The 24,717-nt window shown below is 42.8% G+C and overlaps 1 protein-coding gene across 2 annotated transcripts in view; it reads right to left on the reverse strand.

The window, feature by feature from the left end:
• The window catches only part of ATP2A2 (ATPase sarcoplasmic/endoplasmic reticulum Ca2+ transporting 2), a 44,818-nt gene that overhangs the window by 8,021 nt on the left and 12,080 nt on the right, over positions 1-24,717 (reverse strand). For both annotated transcript variants that reach the window (XM_074554686.1, XM_074554685.1), the window contains exons 5-16: positions 23,881-24,019; positions 13,539-13,619; positions 12,065-12,150; positions 10,666-11,130; positions 8,258-8,346; positions 5,079-5,181; positions 4,433-4,564; positions 4,225-4,347; positions 3,827-4,045; positions 2,749-3,084; positions 1,695-1,915; positions 540-742 (exon numbers count right to left, since the gene is read on the reverse strand). In XM_074554686.1, coding sequence (XP_074410787.1) covers positions 540-742; positions 1,695-1,915; positions 2,749-3,084; positions 3,827-4,045; positions 4,225-4,347; positions 4,433-4,564; positions 5,079-5,181; positions 8,258-8,346; positions 10,666-11,130; positions 12,065-12,150; positions 13,539-13,619; positions 23,881-24,019 — 2,197 coding nt within the window. The remainder of the gene's footprint in view (positions 1-539; positions 743-1,694; positions 1,916-2,748; positions 3,085-3,826; positions 4,046-4,224; positions 4,348-4,432; positions 4,565-5,078; positions 5,182-8,257; positions 8,347-10,665; positions 11,131-12,064; positions 12,151-13,538; positions 13,620-23,880; positions 24,020-24,717) is intronic.

The raw sequence follows: 24,717 nt of genomic DNA on the forward strand, positions 1-24,717 counted from the left end.
AGACGACACCTGTATGAGGATGGGAGGATTTCACCGGGGTGAATGGTGAAGGGATGAGTTAATTAGAGAGTGAAACACAGGGTTTAGGATTTCTGTACAGGGGGGTTTAGAGAAGTAAGATGGAGGAATTGGGGCGTGTCCTGTCCTTCTTCTTCTCCTCCTCCTCCATCTTCTGTGGTGATGGTGGCACTTTGGGATTGGTCATTACTAAAAGTGCACCGGGCAATAAGAATAAATGGTATTGGGGAAAAATGATAAATATTGTACACGTAACAATGGGTATAAAGATAGGTGACCGCCCGGAGGGCAGGGAGTGTGCTCATGGCTGGCTGCTGAGCAGAGCTCTGTCGGGCTGAAAGAAAATCTTTTAGATAAACAATTAATAAACATAAAAACCGAAAGAAGAACTGAAGCCTCTTCTCATCCTTCGATACGCGGCTGCCCCAAGGCCACCCCGGGCCTTTCCAGGCCCTCCAAACAGCCAAAAACCGACAGTTGTAATTCATGAATTTCAAGAAAAAGCAGCCATTGGTACTTACATCCAATGGCCAGGTAGCGGAAGAAGAGCCAGCCACTGATGAGGGGCTCCTTGGGGTTCCGGGGGGGTTTGTTCATGATGTCCAGGTCGGGAGGGTTGAAGCCCAGGGCAGTGGCAGGCAAACCATCGGTCACAAGGTTCACCCACAGCAGCTGCACAGGAATCAGAGCCTCAGGAAAACCCAGGGCAGCGGTCAAGAAGATGCTACAAAGAAACCCAGCAGTTACAAGTTTGTTCTTGTGCAAGCCCAAACCTGCAGCAGCACTTCCGTTCTCTCTCACCCACTGAAGATCACAAGCTGAATATTCACAATCAGGAAACTAAACACATATCCAAGAGCAAAGACTAACCACTGGCATGTAAGCTTTGAAGCACTGTCTTCTTCTGATAACTTCAACCCTTTGACTTCAGGGTTGTTTTTTCTCCACTCTATTTGTCTGTATAGCTAAATATACACATACACATGTGTAAAGGCTTGCAAACCACTTTCTAAAAAACACATTTAGGTTCAAACAACCAACCTTCATTTCCCTAGATTACTGCTATTCCCTGCAGAAGTTTATTGAGCCTGTAACTTTCATGGCTCCAAGCCTGTGTGAATAAATAGAACAGAAACAGGGGCTGCAGCAAGAGCCATATGAAGGATGGCTTAAAGCTGACAAGAAACAAGGCAAGAGAATTGCTGTGCTCTGTCCCACTCTGGGAAAGGTCTGCTTTGATGGAAGGGCTGTGGGGAGATCAGTATTTACATTCTGTCACCAGCAGTGCATTCTGTGGTCACCACTGCTCCTCCCAGAGGAACACAAGACATGTTCCTGGAACCTGAGGTTAAACAAACATCCCAGCCATGCCTGGGACTGTTATCTGAAATTCCACATCTCCTACTGTTTGATTAAGGTTTTGGTTTTCCTTCTCTAGAGAATTATTCCAATCATAGAAATAACTGGAAAGCACTACCTATTGAGCTAGAATATTCTAAATACAACTGTGCAACTTCTGTGGCAAGCTACAATGCTTCACTAAAGACAGGCCAGAAACATGCAGCTTCCACAGAGATCCATTGCCTGCAGAACCTCCTCCTCTGGTTTTAGTGAGAAATACTGGAAGACTCCATCAGCACTACTCTAGCTCAAAGAAAAAACACATTTAAACCTACCAAACAACTTCCCCAACATTGGAGGAGATCAGGTATCGGATGAACTGTTTCATGTTGTTATAAATTGCACGTCCTTCTTCCACAGCAGCCACAATTGTGGAGAAATTGTCATCTGCCAGAACCATTTCAGAAGCAGTTTTGGCCACGGCAGTACCAGAGCCCATGGCAATTCCAATTTCTGCTTTCTTCAGTGCAGGAGCATCATTGACACCATCACCAGTCTGAAATGAGAATTCAGGGTTGGAAATGAATCAGTAAATAAGGTGGGCATGGACATACAGATCCAGAAAGGAATTTTGCACTGGGTGTGGTTTTGGATCCTTAAAACTCATTAAATGCAGGGTGTCGGATCTCAAGATCTCAGTCCTGAGATGCTGAGCCACCGAGACCACCTTGGGGGGCTCGGGAGTCCTGGAATGTTCCAGAAGTGTCTGGTGGCTGCACTTTAACCCTACACACGAGACGACAAGGATGAGGGCTTCACAGGGTGAATGGTGAAGGGATTAGTTAATTACAGGGTGAGACACAGGGTTTAGGATTTATGTACAGGGGGGTTTAGAGAAGTAAGATGGAGGAATTGGGGTGTGTCCTGTCCTTCTTCTTCCTCTTCTCCTCCATCTTCTTTGGCCACGGTGGCACCTTTGGATTGGTTATTACTGAGAGTACACCGAGTTATAAGAATAGATGGTATTGGGGAAAAATGATAAATATTGTACATGTAACAATGGGTATAAAGATACGTGGCGGTCCGGGGGACGAGACAGTGTGCCCATGGCTGGCTGCTGAGCAGATCTTTGTTTGGCTGAAAGAACATCTTTTAGATAAACAATTAATAAACATAAAAACTGAAAGAAGAACTGAAGCCTCTTCTCGTCCTTCGATACGCGGGCTGCCCAAGGCCACTCCGGGCCTTTCCAGGCCCCTCAAACAGCCAAGATAAACCGGACAGCAGGGAAACATGGAAGCAAGTGCAGTCCAGAATGGGCAATTACTCAGAGAAGGCCTAATTAGGGTTTAACATCATTTGCCTTTCCAACCAACAACCATCACTCACCATGGCTGTGATCTCGTCGAAGGACTGCAGGAACTCCACGATTTTGGATTTGTGGGAAGGCTCCACGCGGGCAAAGCAGCGGGCATGGTGGCAGGCGTCCCTCTGGGCAGCCAGGGACAGCTCATCGAACTCCCTGCCCGTGAAGGCCTTGCTGGACACGTCCTCGTCCTCCACGAAGATGCCGATGCGGCGGCAGATGGCCACGGCCGTGCCCTTGTTGTCGCCGGTGATCATGATGACCCTGATGCCAGCCTGCCTGCACAGCTTGATGGACGAGGCCACCTCGATCCTCGGGGGATCCAGCATTCCCACGCAGCCCACAAATGTCAGGTTGGTCTGGAACAGGGTACACTGAGTTTTAGGGCAAGATCCTGCAGATTTCTCCTCTGGCAGCAGGGAAATCATTGTTTTCCCTGCATGTTACACCTGTGTTGTGACATTTGGGATAACTCCTTGTCCTGCCTTACCAAATTTTGCTTCAAATGCACTAATTTAAAGTTGAAACGTGTTCTACTTGCCAGCCTTGCAAATTCAACCTGCAAGCATTGGGTCTTTCATTTTTATCATCAGTGCCAGGAGCAGAGAGAGCACAAGCCAAAAACTCATGCAACTGTTATGACTTTTCTCCTGAATTCCAGATACAGATTCCATTGGAAAATTACAGAGCAGCTAAGATGATAATCATGGACTGAGCCCTTGCAGCCGACAGCACAGAGGCAGGGAAGTGAACCTGACTCTCAGAGGAGTATGTGCCATCACAAAATCCCCAAAAAGGTTTTGCAGTTGAGCAATGCCAAACTGAAAAACCATAAAAGCTGAAACCACAATGCAATTTTTGGACTGTTTAACTGATTTCTTCTTGTGCTTTTAGCCAAAAAAAGCTACTTGCTGTCAACAATTTTTTCTAAAACACAAATTCTTAGACTGAGCATTCCCTCCATACAAGTGGGGAACTGCTGTGTCTGACATCAAAAACACCCAGAAAGAAAATTCTCAGATGTAACTTCCTCGAGGAACAATCAAACAGAAGAAGCCACCATTCTCCAGTTGGGAGAGGAAAACGTGCTACTGATCTTACCTCATAGTTAATGAAATTTGAGGAGTCCTCCAGATTCATTTCCTCTTTTTTGGGAGGATTGTCGTGGGTTGCCAGGGCCAAGCAACGCAGTGTGTCTCTGCCAGTTCCCCATTCTCTAATGACAGACATTATTTTCTGCTTAATTCCTGAGGTCAAAGGTATTTTAGCATTTCCAACACGGACATGTGTGCATCTGTCAATCACACCTTCAGGAGCACCCTGCAAAGGCAAAAAGAAGAAATAATTTAGCTTAATAAACCCTTTCCATTACAACATTTGATTAAATTACCAAGTCCATCCTCCCACTCCAAGCTGCAGCTAGTTGTACCATAATTTTTAAGTATTTAAAATACTTTGCAGCCATTCCATCACCTCTCTCTCTCCAGGGAGGGACTGACCTTAACAAACATTTTGCTCATGGACGTGCGGCTCGGTTTGTTCGGGGTGCAATACACAGACATGGACTTCCTGTCCCTGGAGAATTCCAGAGTGAATTCTTTCTTCATCAGTTGTTTTATCACCTTTTCAAAACAAAAGCATAAGCTCATTTAGGGGGTGCAGAGCACAGAGCTGTGCCCAGGGCCCGGGGCAGGGAGGAGGGCTCACCGAGTTGCAGGCGTTGGCGCGCTCGATCCGGGACAGCCCCTTCAGGTCGGTGTCAAACACGTTCATCTTCTCCACCAGGCACGTCAGCGCCGTCTCTGTGGCTTCTCCAACCTTTTCATAAACTCCCTTAGCCTGGAGTTAACACAAAGCAAACAAAAGCACAGGAGTTTAAACCTCACCTGGAACCTACCACAGACAAAAGCTCAAGTGTCACAACAGTGGGGAAAAAAAAAGCTTTACAAGATTTCATGTGGCTCATGAAACACGTAAAGCTATTTTAAAAGAGCAGCTTTGAGGAGTCTGATTTGTAGGAATTTGAAGCCTTTACCCTCAAGAGCAGCAGGGAGAGATGTCAGTATTTTATCATCAAGCATTTAAGACATTTTGAGACTTGGTAGCAATCATAAGGCAGCGAGGCAAAGCAAGAAAGCAGCATCAGAGATCTCCAAATTGCAGATTACACTTGCTGCTGGATTTAGTTCTCAGTGCTCAACAAACAAGTAATTCTCAGAATTAATACTTCAGAGGGCCTAAGTACTCTCCCCCCTGACTAGAAGGGGATTTAGCACTGCAAGGTATTGCCCACACAGATGAGAACATTTATCCTCATTCCCACACTCTCCTCTGCTCCAGGATATGAACTTACTTCATTGTAATCCAAAGAGGAATCATTGCAGAGTGCACAGATCGTTGCAAGTTCCACCAGACCATCATACTGGCTACACTTAATGAGTTTGTCATCTTTATGCCTTTCCAGAGGGAGAGAAGGAGGAGACTGAAGTTAGTTATTTAGTATTAGCATTTCATTTCTTCATCCTCTTTACTGCATTTCCATTTAGTACAATGCTCATTAGTTATGGACTTGGAGCTACAGCAGTTGTTGGGAAGAGCAGGACTGGTAAAGAATCATGAATGGAATGAGAGGATCCCTGATGCCAAACCCTCACTGCCCAGTGCCAGTGTCCCAGCAGCCTGCAGGGGCTCAGGGCTGAACAGGGAGGCACAGCTGGACCTTGTGCAGGGCTGGGAGGGAGCTCCAGGCAGGACAGGGACATTGCAGGGGTTCAGCTCCCTTCCTGCTGCACATTCTGCAGCTGCACTGGGCAATGCATGAGCTGCATGCACTGGGCAGGCATTAAAGCAGATTTTCCTCTTTAATTTCCTAACAATTGAATTGGATTATATGTGAGCCTCCTAAAGCCACAAAAAGTGAAGTCATTTCAAAAGACTAACTTCATGAGGAAAAAAAAGCTCTTTTCTAGTAGTGAAACACTTAATAATCAATATCTCAAGGTTTCAGAGAGAGGGAAGGTACATTTGACATCACAAGAAAGAAGCAACTTCTCTCCTTTCACACTTGGAAACAGTGAATTGATTCCTTTTCTGGAACATTCCCAGACTTCTACAGCAAGCACAAGAGAATGAAGACAGTGCTCAATACTGTTATCTTCCCCTAGCAAAATTACCACGACAGAGCTAACAGAGAACATCTTTTATTAAAGCTCTGAAGGAAGGGAAAAAGGTCTGATGGTGGAAAGATGTGGATCATTACTCGAAGAATTCACAACCCAGACTATGACATGTCCCCTTATGTAAGCTTTTGTTCACTTGTGGTACTGCAAACAAATTCCAGTGTTGTGTAACACAGCACGAGAACAAAAAGTATTTTAAGGAAAGAAGCATGAAGTGTGTTTTTCATGTTTCATCTGGCATATACCTACAGCCATAGGCTGTGGCTTTAAAGTCCAGCTCCCAGGCTCTCACCTCATCCATCCTACCCAGAGCTTCCTGCTCTGAACTCAAAGAACACCAGCTTATTGGAATATTCAGAATTTGTTATACCAGGGTGTGTTTTTTACAGCCCTTTTCTGTGTCCCCTATCAACAGTTTCTGAAGAACAATGCAGAGCCGAAGGTGCTGGGATCAGTTCTGGATAAAGGAGTTTTCACTATGAACTCATTTGAAGGTCAGATGCAATCTGCCAGCCTTTGCTGCAATTCTTAATTATTGCAGGGTTTGTGCTCTCAGTTTGCAGTAACACTGAGTGTGCTGAGAGATGGCAAAATTACTCCAAACTCTGACAATCTCCCAATATCCCTGGAAAACAAATCAGTATGAAATCTGGGAGGTTTTTAGTATGAAATATTTGTGATTTTATATTCTGAATGAACAGGGGGAAGTTAGGTATGATGTATTTTAAGAGTAAGTGAAGAATTACTGATTTTGTGCAAGAACACTTCATGGTTATGAAATGGAATAGGCTGTGGAAGCCAACAGTGTCTGCAGTACCAAGTCAGGCCTGTCAGAAATGGTTCACATCTGGAGCAGGTCCTGCTCTGGGGCAGTGCAATGGATTAATTCCCTCTTTTCTCCCCCAAACTCCATTTTCAGTGACAGTTTGCAATCCAAGGTGAAGTCAGTCACCTTACTTAAAATCCCTCCAAAGCCACTGCTTTAAAAGCTGTCCATAAATGCAGAAATAAACCAGCCCTCGGGGCTGGAGTTGAGCTGAGTTTCCCTGTGCTCCACAAGAGCCTTTCTGAGGCAATTTCCCTCTCTCAGAATCCTTTGTGTCCCCAATGAAGTGAGTTTAACACGTTTGTTCACATTCCCTCAGCTTCAGCAAGGGAAAACAGCACATTAGCAAACATTGCTGTGTGTCTCATTATCCCCCACATCTGTCACCACACTCCATTTTATTATTTTGTTTATCTGCAGCTCTTCTGAGCCCAGCAAAAGTGCAATAGCTGGGAGTTCTGCAAGGTCTGGAGTCACCTTGTCTAAGCAAATGCTGCCTCCTGAAATGAAAGCAGAAGCTTTTGACAGCAATTAGCTTTGAAAGAAAAAGGAGAACTGGGGAATTAAGATTTCCAGCTGCTGGGAACACCAGGGTCTTAACTGCTATGGAAATTAAACAGAGATAATCATTATTGAGATGGGCAAGATTGCAGGAGTCAGAGGCACACGAGTGAAACTGCACAAGGCTGAGATGTTTACAATAACTGAAATTAAATCTGCATCATCCACAGCAGAGTCCTACTCTGCAAGCAAAACTGAATTGATATGGTTATAGAACACACGGAGGGCTGATCAAGTAAAAGGAGCTGCAGCAACCCAGTAAAAAGAGGCTTTCCTTCAAGAAGCAGAGTCCTAAAAATTCCTGAAGTTTCCAGGATGATTCCAGGATGAGCCACTTACCTCACTGGTACAGACTTGCAGCTGATAAAGTAAACCAAAGCTCATTCCTTTCCTAAAGGACTGGTTTAACAGCAGCTCAAATAGTAAAGGCTGGGACAAGCACCAACAGATGCACCAATAAACCACTGAGGGCCAGGGACAGGAATTTACAGTCCATGTAAGAGGGAACTCCAACACATTCAGAAGATGCCTCAGAAAAAACAACTTCCCCATTCTCTGAGGCAGAGAAACTGGAAACACTGAGCTCACAGATTAACCAATGCTCACCTCCTCAGATTTACCCAGTTTTTAAATAAGAAAAGTAAACCTCACTTAAAAGCACTGAGATAGCCAATCTCAGTCCAGGATGATTTCCATAAAATAAGTCCTCTCTACCCCTTAATAATTTTTAGATTATCAAGGGAACACTGCAATACTGGACACTTCTTGTGTTGAATGAAGGTTTACTTTTCTACAATTTATCTTTGTTTTCCTGTTTATTACTTCCTCCCCAGCCCTTCAGAGTGCATCCTCACTGGCTGACCTCTCACTCACCAACAATCACAAGTATTACAGGCATCCCTTCCCAGACTGAAGTAACAGTGAATGCATGACCAGACAAATGTTTAACTCGCACACAACACTTACACTTCTCCCATGGGAGCATATGTTGAACCAGTTACAGTAAATTCATTCAGAGAGCAGCTGTCTCCTTCTACTCTGTCCAGGATAAACATCTGAAATGAGAGAGTCAGAAGTGTTACTACCTTTGAACAGTAATTAAAGCAAGAGATTTAAACAGGCCTTAGGCAAGCAGGTACAAGAGGCAAGTTCAGTCTGAATAAACAAAGCAGACAAGAGCTGATTCTGTGCACTTGGATCCCACACGTGTTTGAACAGCTCCATGAGGGAAGCACAAAGTACAGGGAACAGCCCTGTGCCTACAGAGCTCTGCAAAACAGAGCTGGAAACCACAGAGCTGAGCACACTGCAGTGGGAAAACCATTCACAACCACCTGACAATCCTCACTAGGCCCAAGCTCCTCCTAAGCTTCACACCTAATGTGAATTAATTCACACCTGTGACACAAATCATGAATTAATGCTCTGCTTTGGAATAGTCAAACACAGCTCAGCCAGACACTGTCAGCTTGGACACTGACAATTTCTCCCAAAATCCAAATAAAAGCATGTACAAATGGGAGAAGCTGAGATCTAGGAGGTGAGGTTTTAGCAAGAGGCAGACTATGGCCAGTTTCTCTTCATACCCTTAAAACCTTAAATGAAAGTGTTTCCTGTGCTGGTTTCCAGTTACAAGTCACTTTAGCACATGGGGCACTGGGAGTTCAAACCAATCAGCCACTCCATGCTCTCCTAGCACTGCTGAAATGACATTTCCAAACTCAGACACCAATCTAGGGGTGCAGCTGTACCTCTGTGAGATCTGCAGCTCAGTCTCTCCTCTGGTTCCTTTCCAGGAGAGCTGCAGGCAGAACCTCATCTGAGAGGATGGAGATAAAAACCACAGTGCCTGAAGCTCTCTCACTCATGGCTTGTTGGGGTAGCACTGGAGAAGATAATTTCTCACTAATTGATGGTGTATCCTAATGGAACTTCTGATCTAGCACAGGCCATTTTGTCACATCACATCACATTTTAGCAATGTCCCCCTCTCCCCTCATTGTGTGCCCTCTGTTTTAGACAAGCATCCTCACAACAGCCCAATAAAATAAATTGCTACAGGTATTAGAATTTTGCTACATTTTTGAAAACTTCAATTCATGTTCTTTTGCAGCCCTCAGAGATTAAAAAGGAACCAAGTTGTGCTGGACAAGATCTAAAACGTTTAGCCCTCTAAATAAGGAGCAGAGCATTTTGAGCTTTTAAATAAACACAACTTAAATGATGAGTTAACCAGGGAAGCCTCCTGCTTTTGGCATCTGCAGGATGAAAAAATCCCTGCAAAGACTAGGGCAGTTATGCAACTCTACTGCAAGTAACCTCCTCTGGAATACTGATGAGCAGCTGCTTTGTGTCTCTTAGGTATAAATACTATGATACTTAAGGAAGTAGAACAAGTCAACCACCAATTAGGAAGAAAAAGCCATCAATCACAGGAGAACAAAGTGCTTAGGGCTCACAAACTTTCAGCACTGGTGTGCAGAGCCCAACATGCACACATTTGGAATTCTAGCCCAATGTAATGAGGCTCTGGACATTGCATGCTGGAGTTGCTGTGCCACTGAACATCTGAAGTTATTACACAGAAGAATTCAGTGTTTTCTCCTTTAAATCCCTCCACAGAAGGGCAAACTGGCAATGAACATGCATGATGTTAAGGGACCAGCTATGAAAGTCCCAAATTAGCCAACACTAGACAGAATATTGGGGGAAGGGAGGAGAGGCACAGAACTCATGTCTACCTAAAAATACACCAACAATGAAAATTACCCTGGCAGTGCTGGTGACAGGGTCACCTGCACCTCAAGCTGCCAGATTAGTCAGTGCTGCACACTGACAACACTGCAGTGATCCCCATCAGACCAGCAAAGCTACTGAAGGTATCAAACAAAGGTGCAACCACTCAGGAGTGAAAACACCTTTGACTACCAAAGTTACTGCAGTAAATCTCCTTTTCTCACAGTAAGTTTCTCCACCATTGTTGTCTTTTTCAATTGAAGAGGCAAGTGTTTGACACTTACACACAGCCTGTTCCACAGCGTAACTTTCTAAAAAAAGGCATAAATCACACCAAAGAATTACCAGTAACCTGAAAGGCTCACAGGCAAGTCAATGGAAAGCTGCTTACAAACAACCCTCTCCTCCATCAGTGTGGGCACAGCTATTTTTGGCCATGACTAAAAAAGGAAAGAGACAAAAGCCTTCAAGACTAACACAGCAGAAAACTGAATTCAAAGCGGAGGCTGATCTTAGGGAAATAGAGCAGGACTTTGGTGATATGAGAACGGAAAGAGGCGGGATCAGGAGGATCTGAGCAGCGCAGACTCCTGGAGTGCCCAGAGCAGCAGGAGGGGCCATGGCACAGACGTCCATACCCTGCACACGGACATCTGGTTGGTGGTCAGCGTGCCCGTCTTGTCGGAGCAGATGACCGAGGTGCAGCCCAGGGTCTCCACGGAGGGCAGGCTCCTGACGATGGCGTTCTTCTTGGCCATCCTGCGCGTGCCCAGCGCCAGGCAGGTGGTGATGACGGCGGGGAGGCCCTCGGGGATGGCGGCCACCGCCAGCGCCACGGCGATCTTGAAGTAGTAAATGGCGCCGCGGATCCAGGAGCCGCCGTGCACGGGGTCGTTGAAGTGGCCGATGTTGATGATCCACACGGCGATGCAGATCAGCGAGATCACCTTGGACAGCTGCTCCCCAAACTCGTCCAGCTTCTGCTGCAGGGGGGTTCTCTCCTGCTCCGTGGCCACCATCTCGTCACGGATCTTCCCGATCTCCGTGTTCACCCCCGTGGCAATAACCACCCCCATGGCCTTGCCAGCAGCAATGTTTGTGCCCTGGGGGGAGGAACAGCAGGGCAAACTTGGAGTCAATTCACAAACTCGGACTCAATCTACAAACAGGTTCTGTGGGGTGAGTTTCTCTTGTTTGGTTTGAATTTAACAAAAAAAAAACCACCACAAAACCCCCTCGAACCAAACCAGCTCATCCAAGGTCAGACCCTGCTTCAGCCAGGACATGGAAAAGGGTCAAGAGGAAGAGGAGGACACTGAGTGTCTGTAAGGGAACACTCCAGGGTGGAATTTCTGCTCCCTGAACAGGCTCAGTACGAGTCAGTATTGATCTCTCACAAACCCAGCTGCTGAGCAAGCAGTGTTTGTTTCAACTGGAATACTGAATGTGCTTTACCTCTCTTTTTTTCAAATTAGGGCTCTGTTTTGTTAGAAAATATTACTCTGTGAGTAATAGATGTGTTCTCTGGGGCTCCCTGTGTGAACATATTTAACATGGAAAGGAACAGTACAATTAAGCTGCCTGCCAGCAAAAAGTTATTCTTTTATCTGAAAGACATTTAATCCTTCCTTCAAATAAATTGAACAAACAATTTTATTCCTGTACAGAAAGCCAGTTCTCAACTTTAGCTACACAACACCACAATCTGTGTGGGCTCTTATCACACTGAAGAACTATTACATTAGAAAATTGCTTCAGAAACACTAAAAGTGTGTGTTCCACCCTCCAAGACTTCCTTGTGAAGGACAAAAATAATTTTCCTCATATAGACTGGTTTCATCCAGCATCTTCCCCTGAGGACAGCTTTCATTAGAAGTTAATTTGGTTCAATGTGTATGGAGACACACATAGAGATGTGTACAGAGAACACAGCAAAGTCATGCAGTTTTTGGGGGAAGACCTGTAGTTTTGCACATTTTTTATCAGCTTCAGTATTATTTTACAAATGTTTTGAAAACCTCAAAGTAAATGACTTACAGAAAAGAGCATGTTCTTCTTGTCTTGATTTACAGCACGAGGATCAGGCACAGGGTCCGTGTGCTTAATGACAGACACAGATTCACCTGAAATAAAGATGAAACTCTTAAATCCTGAGGGAATCAAAAAATTATAATCTTCAGCTCTGAAATTCTTAGGATGCCAAAATTCTTTCCTCAAATGATCTTAATTTAATTGTTTAAGTGAAACAGGAAACATTTCAGTTGGCCAAGAAAACAGAATGTTTGGCTTTCAGCAAAAACTCTGTATCAGTTTCTACAAGCATGTCACACAGGTACAGAAAGGTTCTTTTTCTTTGAAAGCAGATGTTCACTGCTACACCAGATTTCACCAGGTGGTGCTCTCAGCTTCAGCACTGAGCCCCAGTACTCTGTGTAAGCTCAGGAGAGCCAAAGCTTCCTCCCTTTAAAAGGATTTTGTTGAGCAGCATCTCAGACCTCAGTCCTGTTTTATCCAACAGGAGACTTAAGCATCAACCTGGCTGAAAACAGCAAAGGCTTCCATTAAAACAAGAATTCTGTTCCTCGAATAAAGGCAAGGAACAGCCCCTTTTTACAGAATTCTGATGGGCTATTTCTACTTATTCCAGCAGCTTTGCAGGCATGGAGTGCATCCATTTTCCTATGCTAAACATAAGTAAAGCTCGATCAGTTGTGTGCTATTCAGGATCTGTGGTGAGAAACTCTGGAGCCTGTTTCAAGGATGAAAAATAAGCTTCCTATGAATACTTTACTGTTTTAAAATTCAGAGCTAGTTAACAACAATTTATGCTACCAAAAGAGGCAGACAGATCTCCATGTTCCAGCTGAAAGAAAACTCTTGTAGCACGCTCGGTTGATTCCCAGCTTCTTTCCTATATTCAGAAGTGCTGCTACTTTGTTTTGTTTTCAACAAATCTGAAAAGGGCTCTAAAAATAGTTCCTGCATTGGAGGGCTGGTACCAGAAAACACACGAATGTGTGTGCACAGAATTTGAGCAAATAAGGCTCGAGTGCACTGAGTCTTTAGTGGCAGCAGCTTAAAAGCTGCCAGCATTGCAAAAATTGTTCTGTGCTGTTGCAGAAGACATTTAGTGAGATTTACATACTTTCAGATTGGAGTGGTGACACAATGTTCAAACCTAGAAGACTCTGTGAACTAGATGAGAAATATATATATTTTTTTTTTAAATTTTAATTTTCCACAAATTGCTTGTGTCTGTTGGGGAAAGAGGATGGCCAAAAAAACATTACAAGACTCAGTAAGAATGTTCATCCCACTAAAGGGAAAACAAAGCCAATGATGAAGCAACACATTCAGTCACTCTAGAAGTTACCAAGTGAGAAATTTACTGCACTTGAATGCAGAGAACTTCAATAGCTGCAGGCTTGTTTCTAATGGATCACTGCAAATAAATGGTGAAAAGGCACTTTCAATTATGCACATAATTACATGAAAGTCACAGAAACTGTACCTGTGAGAATTGACTGGTCTACCCTCAGAGTTGTAGATTTGATAGAAGTAATTCTTATATCAGCAGGAACCTTGTCTCCAACTGCAAGGAAATGACAAGACAAAGTCAGAATTTTGCTGTTTCAGAGATGACTGACCAAGTGTCCCTTCCCTCCATCAGCCAGAAAAATGACTTTCCAGAAACTGCACAGGTCACTGAGACCACCAGCAGCTTACTGCAATATTCCCATTTTCTGAGTATCCACCACACCTTGGCAATTCACACTTGCCCCTATTTAACCTCCCAGAAAGAAGCTGCAAATCACTGGATTGTTTTTCTAACCACATGGCCACTTGAAAGAAAAGGGAAAACATTCTCAAGAGCAAGATATCAATTTCAGAAGACATATTTATATACAATCAAAACCCGTAGCTAAGGTGAACCAAGTTCCCTTTTCAGAACAACTGGTCCTGCAGAATCTTTCAGTTGTTTTCTCTATGCCCAAAGTGAGTCCTCTGCTCTCCAAAAATCACATTATCCACATCTATTTATTTAGAAAACTAAAAGAAGTTGTATTTTCCTTTTCTTTGGCACCAATTGTGAGAATAACGTGCTTCTGCAAATATGCTCTGGTAATGTTACACTGAATGCTGCCAGATGTTTCAGAGCTGGAAGAACCTCAGATCACACAGTAGCTTGATTTTCCAGTAATGCTGCCCTATTAAATAACCACAATCCATAGCCCAGTTACCATTTTCACAGATCCCTGTTGTGTTTATCTTGTCATGCACATTTCTACTTTGTAAAAGAGAATACTGAAAGGAAAACAAAATAAACAAGCCACAAATAACAAAACATCCACTAACAAGGGCCTGAGACACCAAGGCAGCAGATGACAGCACTTCACACCACACTCCTAAAAATGGCAGTGATAAATCCAGGTGTCAGTCGAGCTCCAGCATCCCCAACATCTCAACATTATCTTCTCCCTTCCTGTTACTCTTACTCAGCTTTTCCAAGTTTTTAAGAAAAAACCAAAGCTCAACCATTTTGTGCACATAAATGGCTTCATGCAAATGAACTTGCTAAAGCACATTAATGAGGCACATTTCTGACTCACATGGAGGGGTTCTGCATTCTGCATGTCAATATTGCTAATTAACACACGATTGAACAGTCCTAATGTAATTTAACACTGCAAGCATTCAAGTGTCAGCTATATTATTATAAAATAACGCAAAGAAATAAAGAAGGGTGAATAACTAACTAAAGACAGCTGATCTTTTCAGTAGGTGCAATCTGTGTCCCTGCAGTGAAATTAAAATAAGCTGCAATTCCTGCAGGAACTGCTTATGCAATCAGCAGCAATAATGCACATTAGGAAATAATATCATGAAAAGCTGCACAGGGGTGTCACAGCCTTGGCTCATCCAAGCCCTCACACCCTCCAGCGCCCAACTGTGCAACAAAACCCTGGAGAGGAGAATGAAGTGCTGCTTCAAACGTCAGGAAAACTCATCCCATGTGACTTCCTGTAAATTCAGAGTAACTCCAACCACTACAACCAGCACAAGTTTGCACAGTTTTGTCTGTAGAGTCAGATGTGTGTTTTTGTGAGCGTGTCTACACAAAGGGACAAAAATCCAGCCACAAATGTGTCATTATACCATGTGAATACTAATTTAAGCCACAATGCCCTTGAGCAGCAGGAGAAAATAGCCTCAGACCAATGGTGACCTAGGCCAAAAAAGGCAAAACCATTGCATGGCTGTCCTGGTGTCCTGAGCAGGGTTATTTGCAGCACAGGAGCAGCTGCTGTGCAGACAGGGCTGCACAGGCCAAGCCCCAGAGCAGCCTGAACCAACATCCCCAGCCCTGGGAGCTGCAGCCAGCACGGGGAGATGCACAACACAAACCACAAACTGCTAAAAAACAATCTCACAACTTTCAAGCAACTGCACAGAACATATGGCAAACTTCACAAGTGATTTTCTGACTGCTCCAAGTGGTTCCAACTCAATATTCACAAATACTTGGAGAGACCCCTCTAACAGACAGTTGATATTCAACATCAGTACTTCCATGAAAATACTACTGTTGGTATCAATTGCCTGAATCTCCAGAACTGAAGTGTTAAATTTATTATGACAGTGCAGCTTTTTAAATTTATCTCAGTGATTTAAGATAAGACACATGATTCACTCACTCTCTGACTGGGCAGGCTGGAGTGAAATATTCAAGGCATTTCCAATAGGCAGGAGAGCTCTATGTCAGGGTCAATTACAGAGACATTTTAACAGCTCTTTGCAAAATAACAACTATGAGACCAAGTCATTTATAGTCTTGAATATACTTTTAAGAGCACAACTGAAAAGGAACAGAAATAGGAAGCCATCCTATGACAGAGGGGAACCACAGGAAATTTTCAGTGAGCAGTGTACCACGGATCTCATCTACAAAGAGAAGGCTTTTTAAACATATACTTTAAAACAGGGGAAAAAATGGGAGGTTGCTGTTGTTTTCTGGGAAGCTTTTTAAAATTGATATAATTCAGTCCACAGAACCAATGGAAGTAATACCCAAGGCTTGAAAGAATGAAGAAGTGATTATGTGTTTGTGTTGCTCAGCACAGAGCTGCTACAGTAAATGATAAATTCCATAGTCTGCCATCTAAAATAAAAAGTCAGTTGCAGAAATATTTTCATCCATTATTTCAACCCAAGTTTTTAATCCTACATAGTACCTTGATTTGTACAACAGCTCTGAAGAAATAAAATAAGCTGCTTTCAAAACTGCCCAGGTATGTGCTCTGAAACAATGTAGGAAATACAAAAGTACTGATGAGAACAGCCCCAGCAGCTTCTGCACTGACTCTGGAGGAGGAGAAGGGGCTGGTTTGAACCATCACAGCTTTACCCTCAGAATCCTTTCATTTATGCACAGAATTTTACAATTTTAATACTGAGCTTCAGCACACAATAAATGAGTCTGTGTAAAAACAACCTGGTCGTGACAGGGGGTTAAAACAGATAAATATCCATTTTATTGAACTGTGCACGAGTCTACACTGACACAGACAATTTACAATTTCTACTCCTTGGTAGAAAAATTGGAGCAGCACTTTGTTACAACATGAATTTAGGATTTATGTCAGTTGCTTTTTCACTGTAAACAGGGCAAATTTGGTACTTTCAGTACTGGGTTCTGCAGCCACCCAAGCAGCCCCAGCACTGCAGCTTTCTGCTCCTGTTCAAACCCTTCAGAGCTGGGGGTCAAGCTCCCCCACAGGAACAATCACTGACAGATATTTCATTTTCACACAGTCCAACCCTGCTTCTCCACAGACTTGTCCCAAACTGACTTCAAGTACAGAATGTATTATTGAGCAACCTGAGTCCCAATTTTATCCTTGGCACTGACCAAGTCCTACAGTGGAATCATCACCTCATTACCTGGGTGTTTCATCTGAGCACTGATATCCCTTTCAATACTTTACCAGTTTCCAGCAGAGCAATAAAATTAAATATTTCCTTTCAGAATTCTGTCAGACAATGGTTAGAGACACTCCCTGGGAGACCTCTACAGCTAAAATACAATATTAATTTTGCAGGCTACGGCAGTCTGTGCTTCAGGCAGCCCAGGAAGATGGGCAGAAGTGATGGGACACATTCTACAATGAAGGTGGAGGAAAAATAACAATTAAAGCTGAGTGGATTTCAGTCCCTTGTATTTATATATCTATTTATATATATATATATATATATATATATATATATATTTATATTTTATATATATTTATTTATATATGTATTTATATATATAAGTTACTTCTGGGTGCTAACAAAGATTCTCAGACCACAAGAGGACCATACTCATCTTTCAGTCTCAAATTATGAGACCATATCTCAGTACACTCTATTGAGATCCATATCCCAGATTTTCTAACCAAAACTCTGGTGGCAGTGGGCTCAGGAAACAACACTGACTGTACCCCAAAAGGCAGCATGCTATAGAACTGTCCTCAGAATAAAACTGAGGTCTGAGATGTGAACTTTGAACACCAATATCAGCTCTGTTAACTCTGACCCCTCACACCCTGCAGACCTGCTCAGGTTCACAGGCAGAGACATCATAAATAAATCATAAATCATAAAAAGTTTTGCTTCTTTTTTATGTTAATTTGTTACAAGACCAATTCTTAGCTAAGAAAGTGATCTGTTTGCAGCAGGTCCCTCTTTGTGATGCCAGCAAATGAAAGTAATTCTTCCTGCAGGTATCAGGAGCTCTCACACACACCATGTACCTCACACTTTATTTATGTTTATCATTAACCAAAGCCAGCATCACCCTGGGTCTGCTATCGACACCTTGGGGTGGGACTGGACTTTATTGTAATAAAGATTATCAGTACAGCTCCAATTCTTCCATAGCTGAACAGTTTTTGAACACAAACAGTTCCTGAAACTGAGTAAAAGCATCCCCAAAAGAACTGCCACAAACCACCAAATTTTAAGAATTAAAGTGAATAGATTTAAAATAACAGATAAGGGATACAACATACATCAATCAACAGAGCTGAGGATTTTCTGAGTGTTGAATTGAGCATTGAGTATTGCTGGGGACAGGAATATTTAAAGCTCATACCTGAATAGAATGGTTTGCTATTATTTAGAGTTTTTATTTAAATAAAAGCAAACCATTCTATTCAGTGCTTTTATTTAGAGCCACTCCAGCAGAACTGATTTTTGTGTTAAACTTCCTGAACACAAGCTCAGCTTAGCTCCTCTTCCCCCCCATACACAGACAATTTCATCTTCCCATTGTGCTTGATTTCCTTAGACCATCAGAAACACAATTTTCTTCTGTAGTAACAGCTTTTAAGTATTTAACACTTCCTGAACAGGGCATAATAAAATGGTACCAAAAATCAGAATCTCCACAAAACAGGAACACAATTGAGTCCAGCTACACTTTCATACAAGGCCAAGAATGGCAAAGTGTCAAAATTAGAAGAGAGATTATGAATCAAATTTTAAGTCTGAGTTTCCACTCCAAACCAGGAAGGTAAAATTTATTTTCCATCGAGACAGATTGCACCAGCAAAGGTCCAAGAGTTGTAGCCACAGCAGTAAACAGCACTTGCTCTCACTGACAAGGTGACAGAACACATTTAAATTCATTCTTTGCATTAAACAATGTGCCTCTATCAGCCACCTTCTGCATTCTGGGCTGACAAAACATCCCCAGAGCTCACTGCAGTGAATGCAAGGTGTGAGCATCTCAACCCAGCAACTGTTCAAGGCAGAGGTTAAGATAAATTTAAACAACACCTATATATTGTTTTCTTATAAAGGAAAGCCAAAAGGACAGAAAAAGCTTTGGTTTCTGGGACCAGAGTATTTCCAGGTCAAAACTGAGGTTGAGAGAAATGCAGATACTGTGTTAAATAGTACATAAGAGTCAAATTTTTCTTAAACTTGTTTCTTTTCATTTCCTAAAACCAGACTTGTCATTCCTTCATAGAGGGCACCACAACATTAGATAAAATGTGCTGATGGACAGGGACCCTTCTAAGGCTGCACTCATTTCTAAACCACATTTGTCTGGTTTTAGCTTTTAATTAGTGGATCTATTTATACCACTGCCTACTAGATGGAAAACTCTTGTGATCAGCCTACAAAAATATCTAATAGCAGAAAGAACAGGCTGGTAAGTTCAGCTTCCACTGAAGCCAGGTCAGGTAGAGAACAGCAACTTCTGCACACCAAACCTGAGGCCCTGTTCCCCAGTTTTGCTGCTTTTGGGTAGCAGAAGAACCAAAAGTCAGAATTCTGGAAGTGCAGCCAAGTTTCAAATGCAAGTTTTCTTTAGCCTTAAAAAAACCCAAAAACAAAAAACCACAAAAGAGCTTCCTTTGCCAGGGTAACACAGTAGTAACTGAACATTATCTTGATGTCCAAACTTTTTATTCAGTACTATTTGTCCTTCTAATAAAACCCACCCAGTATCAGCTCTGTCAGAGTACAGAGTATCAGGTATGTTCTCAATTTTCAAGCAATAAGTCAGAATTACTTTTGCTACTTTTACCAAACAGTTTGATAGTTCTGAAGGAAAATGCTACAAGAATTGGGGTAAAAATTGGAAATGTGTTTTGCAATATTTCCAATGTGTGTTAACAGTGACACAAGTTTAGGCCGTGCCCTGAGCTGAACCTCACACAACTGCAGCCTCCAGTGAAGGATGGAATGGAGTTTGGACTGTGTCTGGTTAGCCCTGAGCTGCCTCTCACAGATTTATGAACTTCTGGTACATGTATTTATTAACCACTGATCTTTCCTCTCTTTTCTGGTTCAAAAGCAGTACTTCAGGAAAAACAGCAAAATATGTGCATTAAAACCCAGACCCAACAGTTTGCACCCGGTAAGGAAACACCCACAACATTTGCAGTAAATTCTTTTTCCCCACCAAGAGAAGCAAACTCAGCAGCTTCTTCAGGACAGCCCCCACCAGGGCTCTGCTCTGGGCTTAAGCCTTCCTCAGTCTTTTCCTTATCTTTTCCAATCTCAATATTTTCCCAGAAAAAGTAAACCTGCATCTCTAGCACTGAGTCTGAAAATCACTCCTGGCTGTTAGGAAAGGACACGGGCACAAGGACTCAGATGTTTTGGAATAAGATCTGAAACCTTCATGTTTTAGCTGTACCACCAGGGAAAACCTGGAGCTCTTCACAACCACATGGGAGTGACAGAATTCACACCAAGAATTTTCCTTCCTGACCTTCTTCCTCCCAAATTCATCTTTATTATAAAGCACCAAGAATCCTGAAGTGCTCTGCAGTTGGGATAAAAAGCCCCAAAGCAGTTCTTGCCTACCCTGTGCCAGGTATAAAACTGAGTTTTCTGGAATATACACTAATTTAATAAGCAACAGCTTCTGGCAATTCTGTGTGTATTTTTAACATGTTGAGTACTTACAGATGCAGTAACAGATGACAAGAACCATCCTTCAGAAATTCAGGAAAAAGAGGAACTACTGTGGCTGTGCTTTGGTCATTCACTGACTGCAACTACTGAACTTTCATTTATTAAATTACAGAAACTCAGAAACACTGTATCTGCTCCAGAAATTTTAGACAGGAAAATACAGTGGAAGTGAACAAAGGTCATTTCTGCTCCCAAATGTGCTTCTATTAAAAGAATACATGATTTACAGCCAGTTTATCCCAATTATTCAGGCTAACTTCATACAAAATTTGTAAGAAGTAGGGCCACGATATTCTAAATTTCTCTTTAAAATGTCACTTTAACCCAGCTAACAAAAAACTTAACTAAATCAAAGTGTAGCTAATCTATTAAGACAGCCCCTGGTTACAGATTTAGAGTGTACCCTGCAATTAACTCCAGCTTCTACAACAACATGATAATCCATTTAAAGGCAGGCAAACTGCAAAGCCATGTGAGGACAGCATCTGCATGTCTGTCACTTCATCAGCTCTCAGAAAGCCTCTGTAGCCTGGTAACCATCACACACTGCAGCTCTGAGAACCACGCTCCCCACAGCTCTGCAAGCAAACTCAAGGCACAATTCCCAAATCTGCCACCCCAACATCCCTAAGGGCTCCTGGTCATTGTTCAGGACCTTTTCCACCATCTCTGCTGAAGTGAACATGGGGGAAAGTCCTTCTGACAACACACAGCTAAGAAATTAATGTTTGCATGTATCAATAGCAACCTAACAATTCCAACAATTGAGTTATCTCTGTGTCAGACCCACACACAGCCACCTCAAATTAGCAAAGCTGTTTCAGCATGAAACAGAACCATTCTGCAGGGGATGACTTGTAGGAATTTGCTCGCTGTGCGTTATCAGTGCAGGGGAGAAGGCAATCACCTGGCTGTTTGTGGCACAGGGCTGAAGGAGATTGGCCTGGACACACAAATGTGGCTGGGCCTGGGCCAGGAATTCCAGAGGCAGATATGGATCCCAGCATGAAGGGCTCTGGCACTTCCCTACATGGCCATCTCTGAGCACAGCACATGGCAGAGGCCATCAGGGCCCTCCTGCCCTTGAGGCACAGGCGTGCTCAGAGTCTCTCTCACCTCCAGCTCCTGACACCAACGCTGGGACACGATGCATTCAGTGGCTCTTCTCTGTTTGCTCTGTGGCTTTTCTCAGTTTGAGTGCAATTAAAACTCAGCATTGTCTAGCTACAAGAATTTATTGTTTCAGTATCGGAAGTTGTGTTACTCTGAAGCACTGATTTCTCCATTAAACATCCAAATGACTTATAATTAACTGCAGTTTCAAGTGAAGGTAATTTAAGTGTATTATTTGATCCACAAATTTATATGAGTATTTTACCCAGAAAAGCTTCTACAAGCCATCAACAAGCCAGACCACCTATCTTAAAGGACAGTCATAAAACAGTCACAAAACTTGGATATTTTCTGGGTTTCTACATTAAGCTTGTCCTTATCTTTAAAAAAATAATTCTACATATTCTAGGCTATCAGTCACTGCTCTACAAGCAGATTTTAATGTTGCAATAGCAACCCTGTGATAAAGGGGACACCATGCTAGTTAGAGGCAGCCTGGTGTTACAGGCACATTGGTTATTCCCAGTTTGTTTTTCTCCCTTAGACACAGGCCTTTTAAAGAGAGTAATTGATTTTATTGGTACTGACAATATACAGCAGGTAAGTAAAAGCCCACACATCCCCCAGGTGTTCTCATACAGAATAAAGGCAAAGCTAAATTTGAAGATGAATACACAATCTGTACCTCTTCTGAAACGGCAGTGAATCAAGGAGAAAGTCTTCTGTGCTCTGTACACATGCCAGAGCATCAAAATCCAGCATTTCTCCTCAGTGAAACCCCAAACCAGCACAAAACACACAGTCATCAACCCCCATTCTACCAACTCTGCTTTAACGTACAAAAACCAGAACCCGAGCGTATTCCCATGATGGAAACTCCTTCCAAACCCACCATTCCATTGCTGACATTCAAAAACAGGATAAGGATTGGGCCCAGCCATGCACTGCAGGGTGTAACTGATACAGCTCTGTTTGCCTCGAAAGGACACAGCAGAGAGAGCCGGGCACTGACAGGGCATCACAGAGGGCATCACCCTCATTTCACCATCACCACTCTGCATTTGGAGCTGAAGCTGCATCCCCCTGTGCACAAACAGGGGCTTGAGACAGAGCTCAGCCAGAAACGTTAAAGTTTCTCAAGGAATGAAAGCTGGGCAGGCAGCCAACAGCAACTTCATCCTGAGTGCACACTCTCTTTGCCTGCTAATTAAAACAGGAGGATAGTCAAGTTTAAGGGTATATATTTATCTCCTCTTGAGACAGCCACCACCTCTAAAATCAAAGTGACACGAGTGCAAAGTAAGTTTGATGCACACCCTGCGTTGTTCCCAAAGGAACAATCACTCAGTTAACAGGGGATAATGACCTACAAAATCTGAACATGCAACACTCCTGACACTCAGCAAGAGCCACCTAGTTTTATCTGGGAAGGAACAGTCAAGCCCAGTTCAGAGAAAAATTTATTACTATGGCATTGTCACCAAAATGATGGAATTTTAGCTGGAAGTTTATAACCCATCTATTTTTGCACTCCTTCCAGACAAAGACACAGCTTCTAGAGCAAAACTAAGGTATTACAAAGCTCTAGGCAGAAGTCCAGGCTTTTAAGGCTGGCACTTCAAAGCTTACCCAGGAGAAACAGGGAGCTCTGCTCTGCATATCTCATGTATTTGAGATCTACACAGCAAATTGTCAGAAGGAGCAATAAAGAATTGGGAAAGATGAGAAAACAGTGAAGTCATGTGCCAGTCACACTTGCTGAGAGGACAGAAGCCATTTGTGAAGAGAAGTTCAAAGGCACTGCTACTACATGTCTAAGAGCTGGAGAAACACATTCAGATGAAATAACAGACTGTGACTAAAAAAAATCTCTGCACTCCCAAACCTAAGGAAACTGCAGACATTTTAACACCAGGAACAAAATCTATTTTGTGACAGAAAAGAAGACAAGCTTCAAGACACTTTGCAACCAGACACTAGAAAACAAAATTTTAAATTTGTGACAAGTGTTAAAACCACAACTCCAATTAAGATGCCTTACTTTCCTACCAATTAAACTAAGTGGCAATTTGAAAAACAATCCCCTCCATACACATGCACATTTAAGGTAATTACAGATGAACAGGAGCAAGATTGTCCTTAAGTGAAGCATATACTTAGGAGTGTTTGAAAACTCCCCCCAGGGCCTCCAATCATTAAGACAAAGCCCCACAACAATTTCCCATTAATATGCCAATGCCTGCATGCAGCACACGAGTGGGTCTTACCTGCCACTTCCACGATATCACCTGGGACAATGTCTCTTGCTTTAATCCTCTGGACACTTTTTCTGTCCTGTCGATACACTTTGCCCATCTCTGGTTCATATTCTTTAAGAGCTTCAATAGCATTTTCAGCATTTCTTTCCTAAAAGACAGCAAAAAATGTGTCATTTTGAAAGCCCTCAAGGAAAATAAGCCTGTCACAGCCGATTTTCCAGAAGCATTATCATATGAATGCTACCAACTCAGCTCAGCTCTATTTCCTCATACAGAACATTTTGTGTCCCCTCCCCTTATGAGGTTGCTGACTGGGAATCATTAGAGTAATTCAGGTGTTTGTGGGCCTTTAGAACACAGAAATTGCTATTTCAATGCTGCAGCATTTTCCATCAAGAATATCCACTGTGCTGGTGCAGGGAGGCCACACCAAGAGTTCCATGTCACATATGGATGTTTTTGACATTAAAAAAAGCACTAATCAATATTTGTGGATGTAGGTGTTGGCTGGAGCAGCTTACACTCAGCCTAGAGTTTCATTTATTAACACAAACCAAGGATCAAGTTATGATGAAGCCAACTTATTATCAACTTTATTTCAGCAAATCAAGTCATGCTGAAGTGAAATTAAAGGATGCACTAGAAACTTCCCAAGAACTCCAAACAATTTACAAACTCAGATGAATCCCCACGCAGGAAAACCTTTTAATTTCCACCAACACATCATCTTTGCTATCTCAGCTGCAGCCCTCTCACTGAGCTCTGGCAGAGACTGCTATCAGCATTGTGATGCCACCTGGATAAAGAACAACTGCAGAAACCAGCAGCTTATCAGGGCTCCTTCTC

Source organism: Zonotrichia albicollis, chromosome 18 (genome assembly GCF_047830755.1).
Source record: "Zonotrichia albicollis isolate bZonAlb1 chromosome 18, bZonAlb1.hap1, whole genome shotgun sequence".
Classification (NCBI taxonomy): Eukaryota; Metazoa; Chordata; class Aves; order Passeriformes; family Passerellidae; genus Zonotrichia; species Zonotrichia albicollis.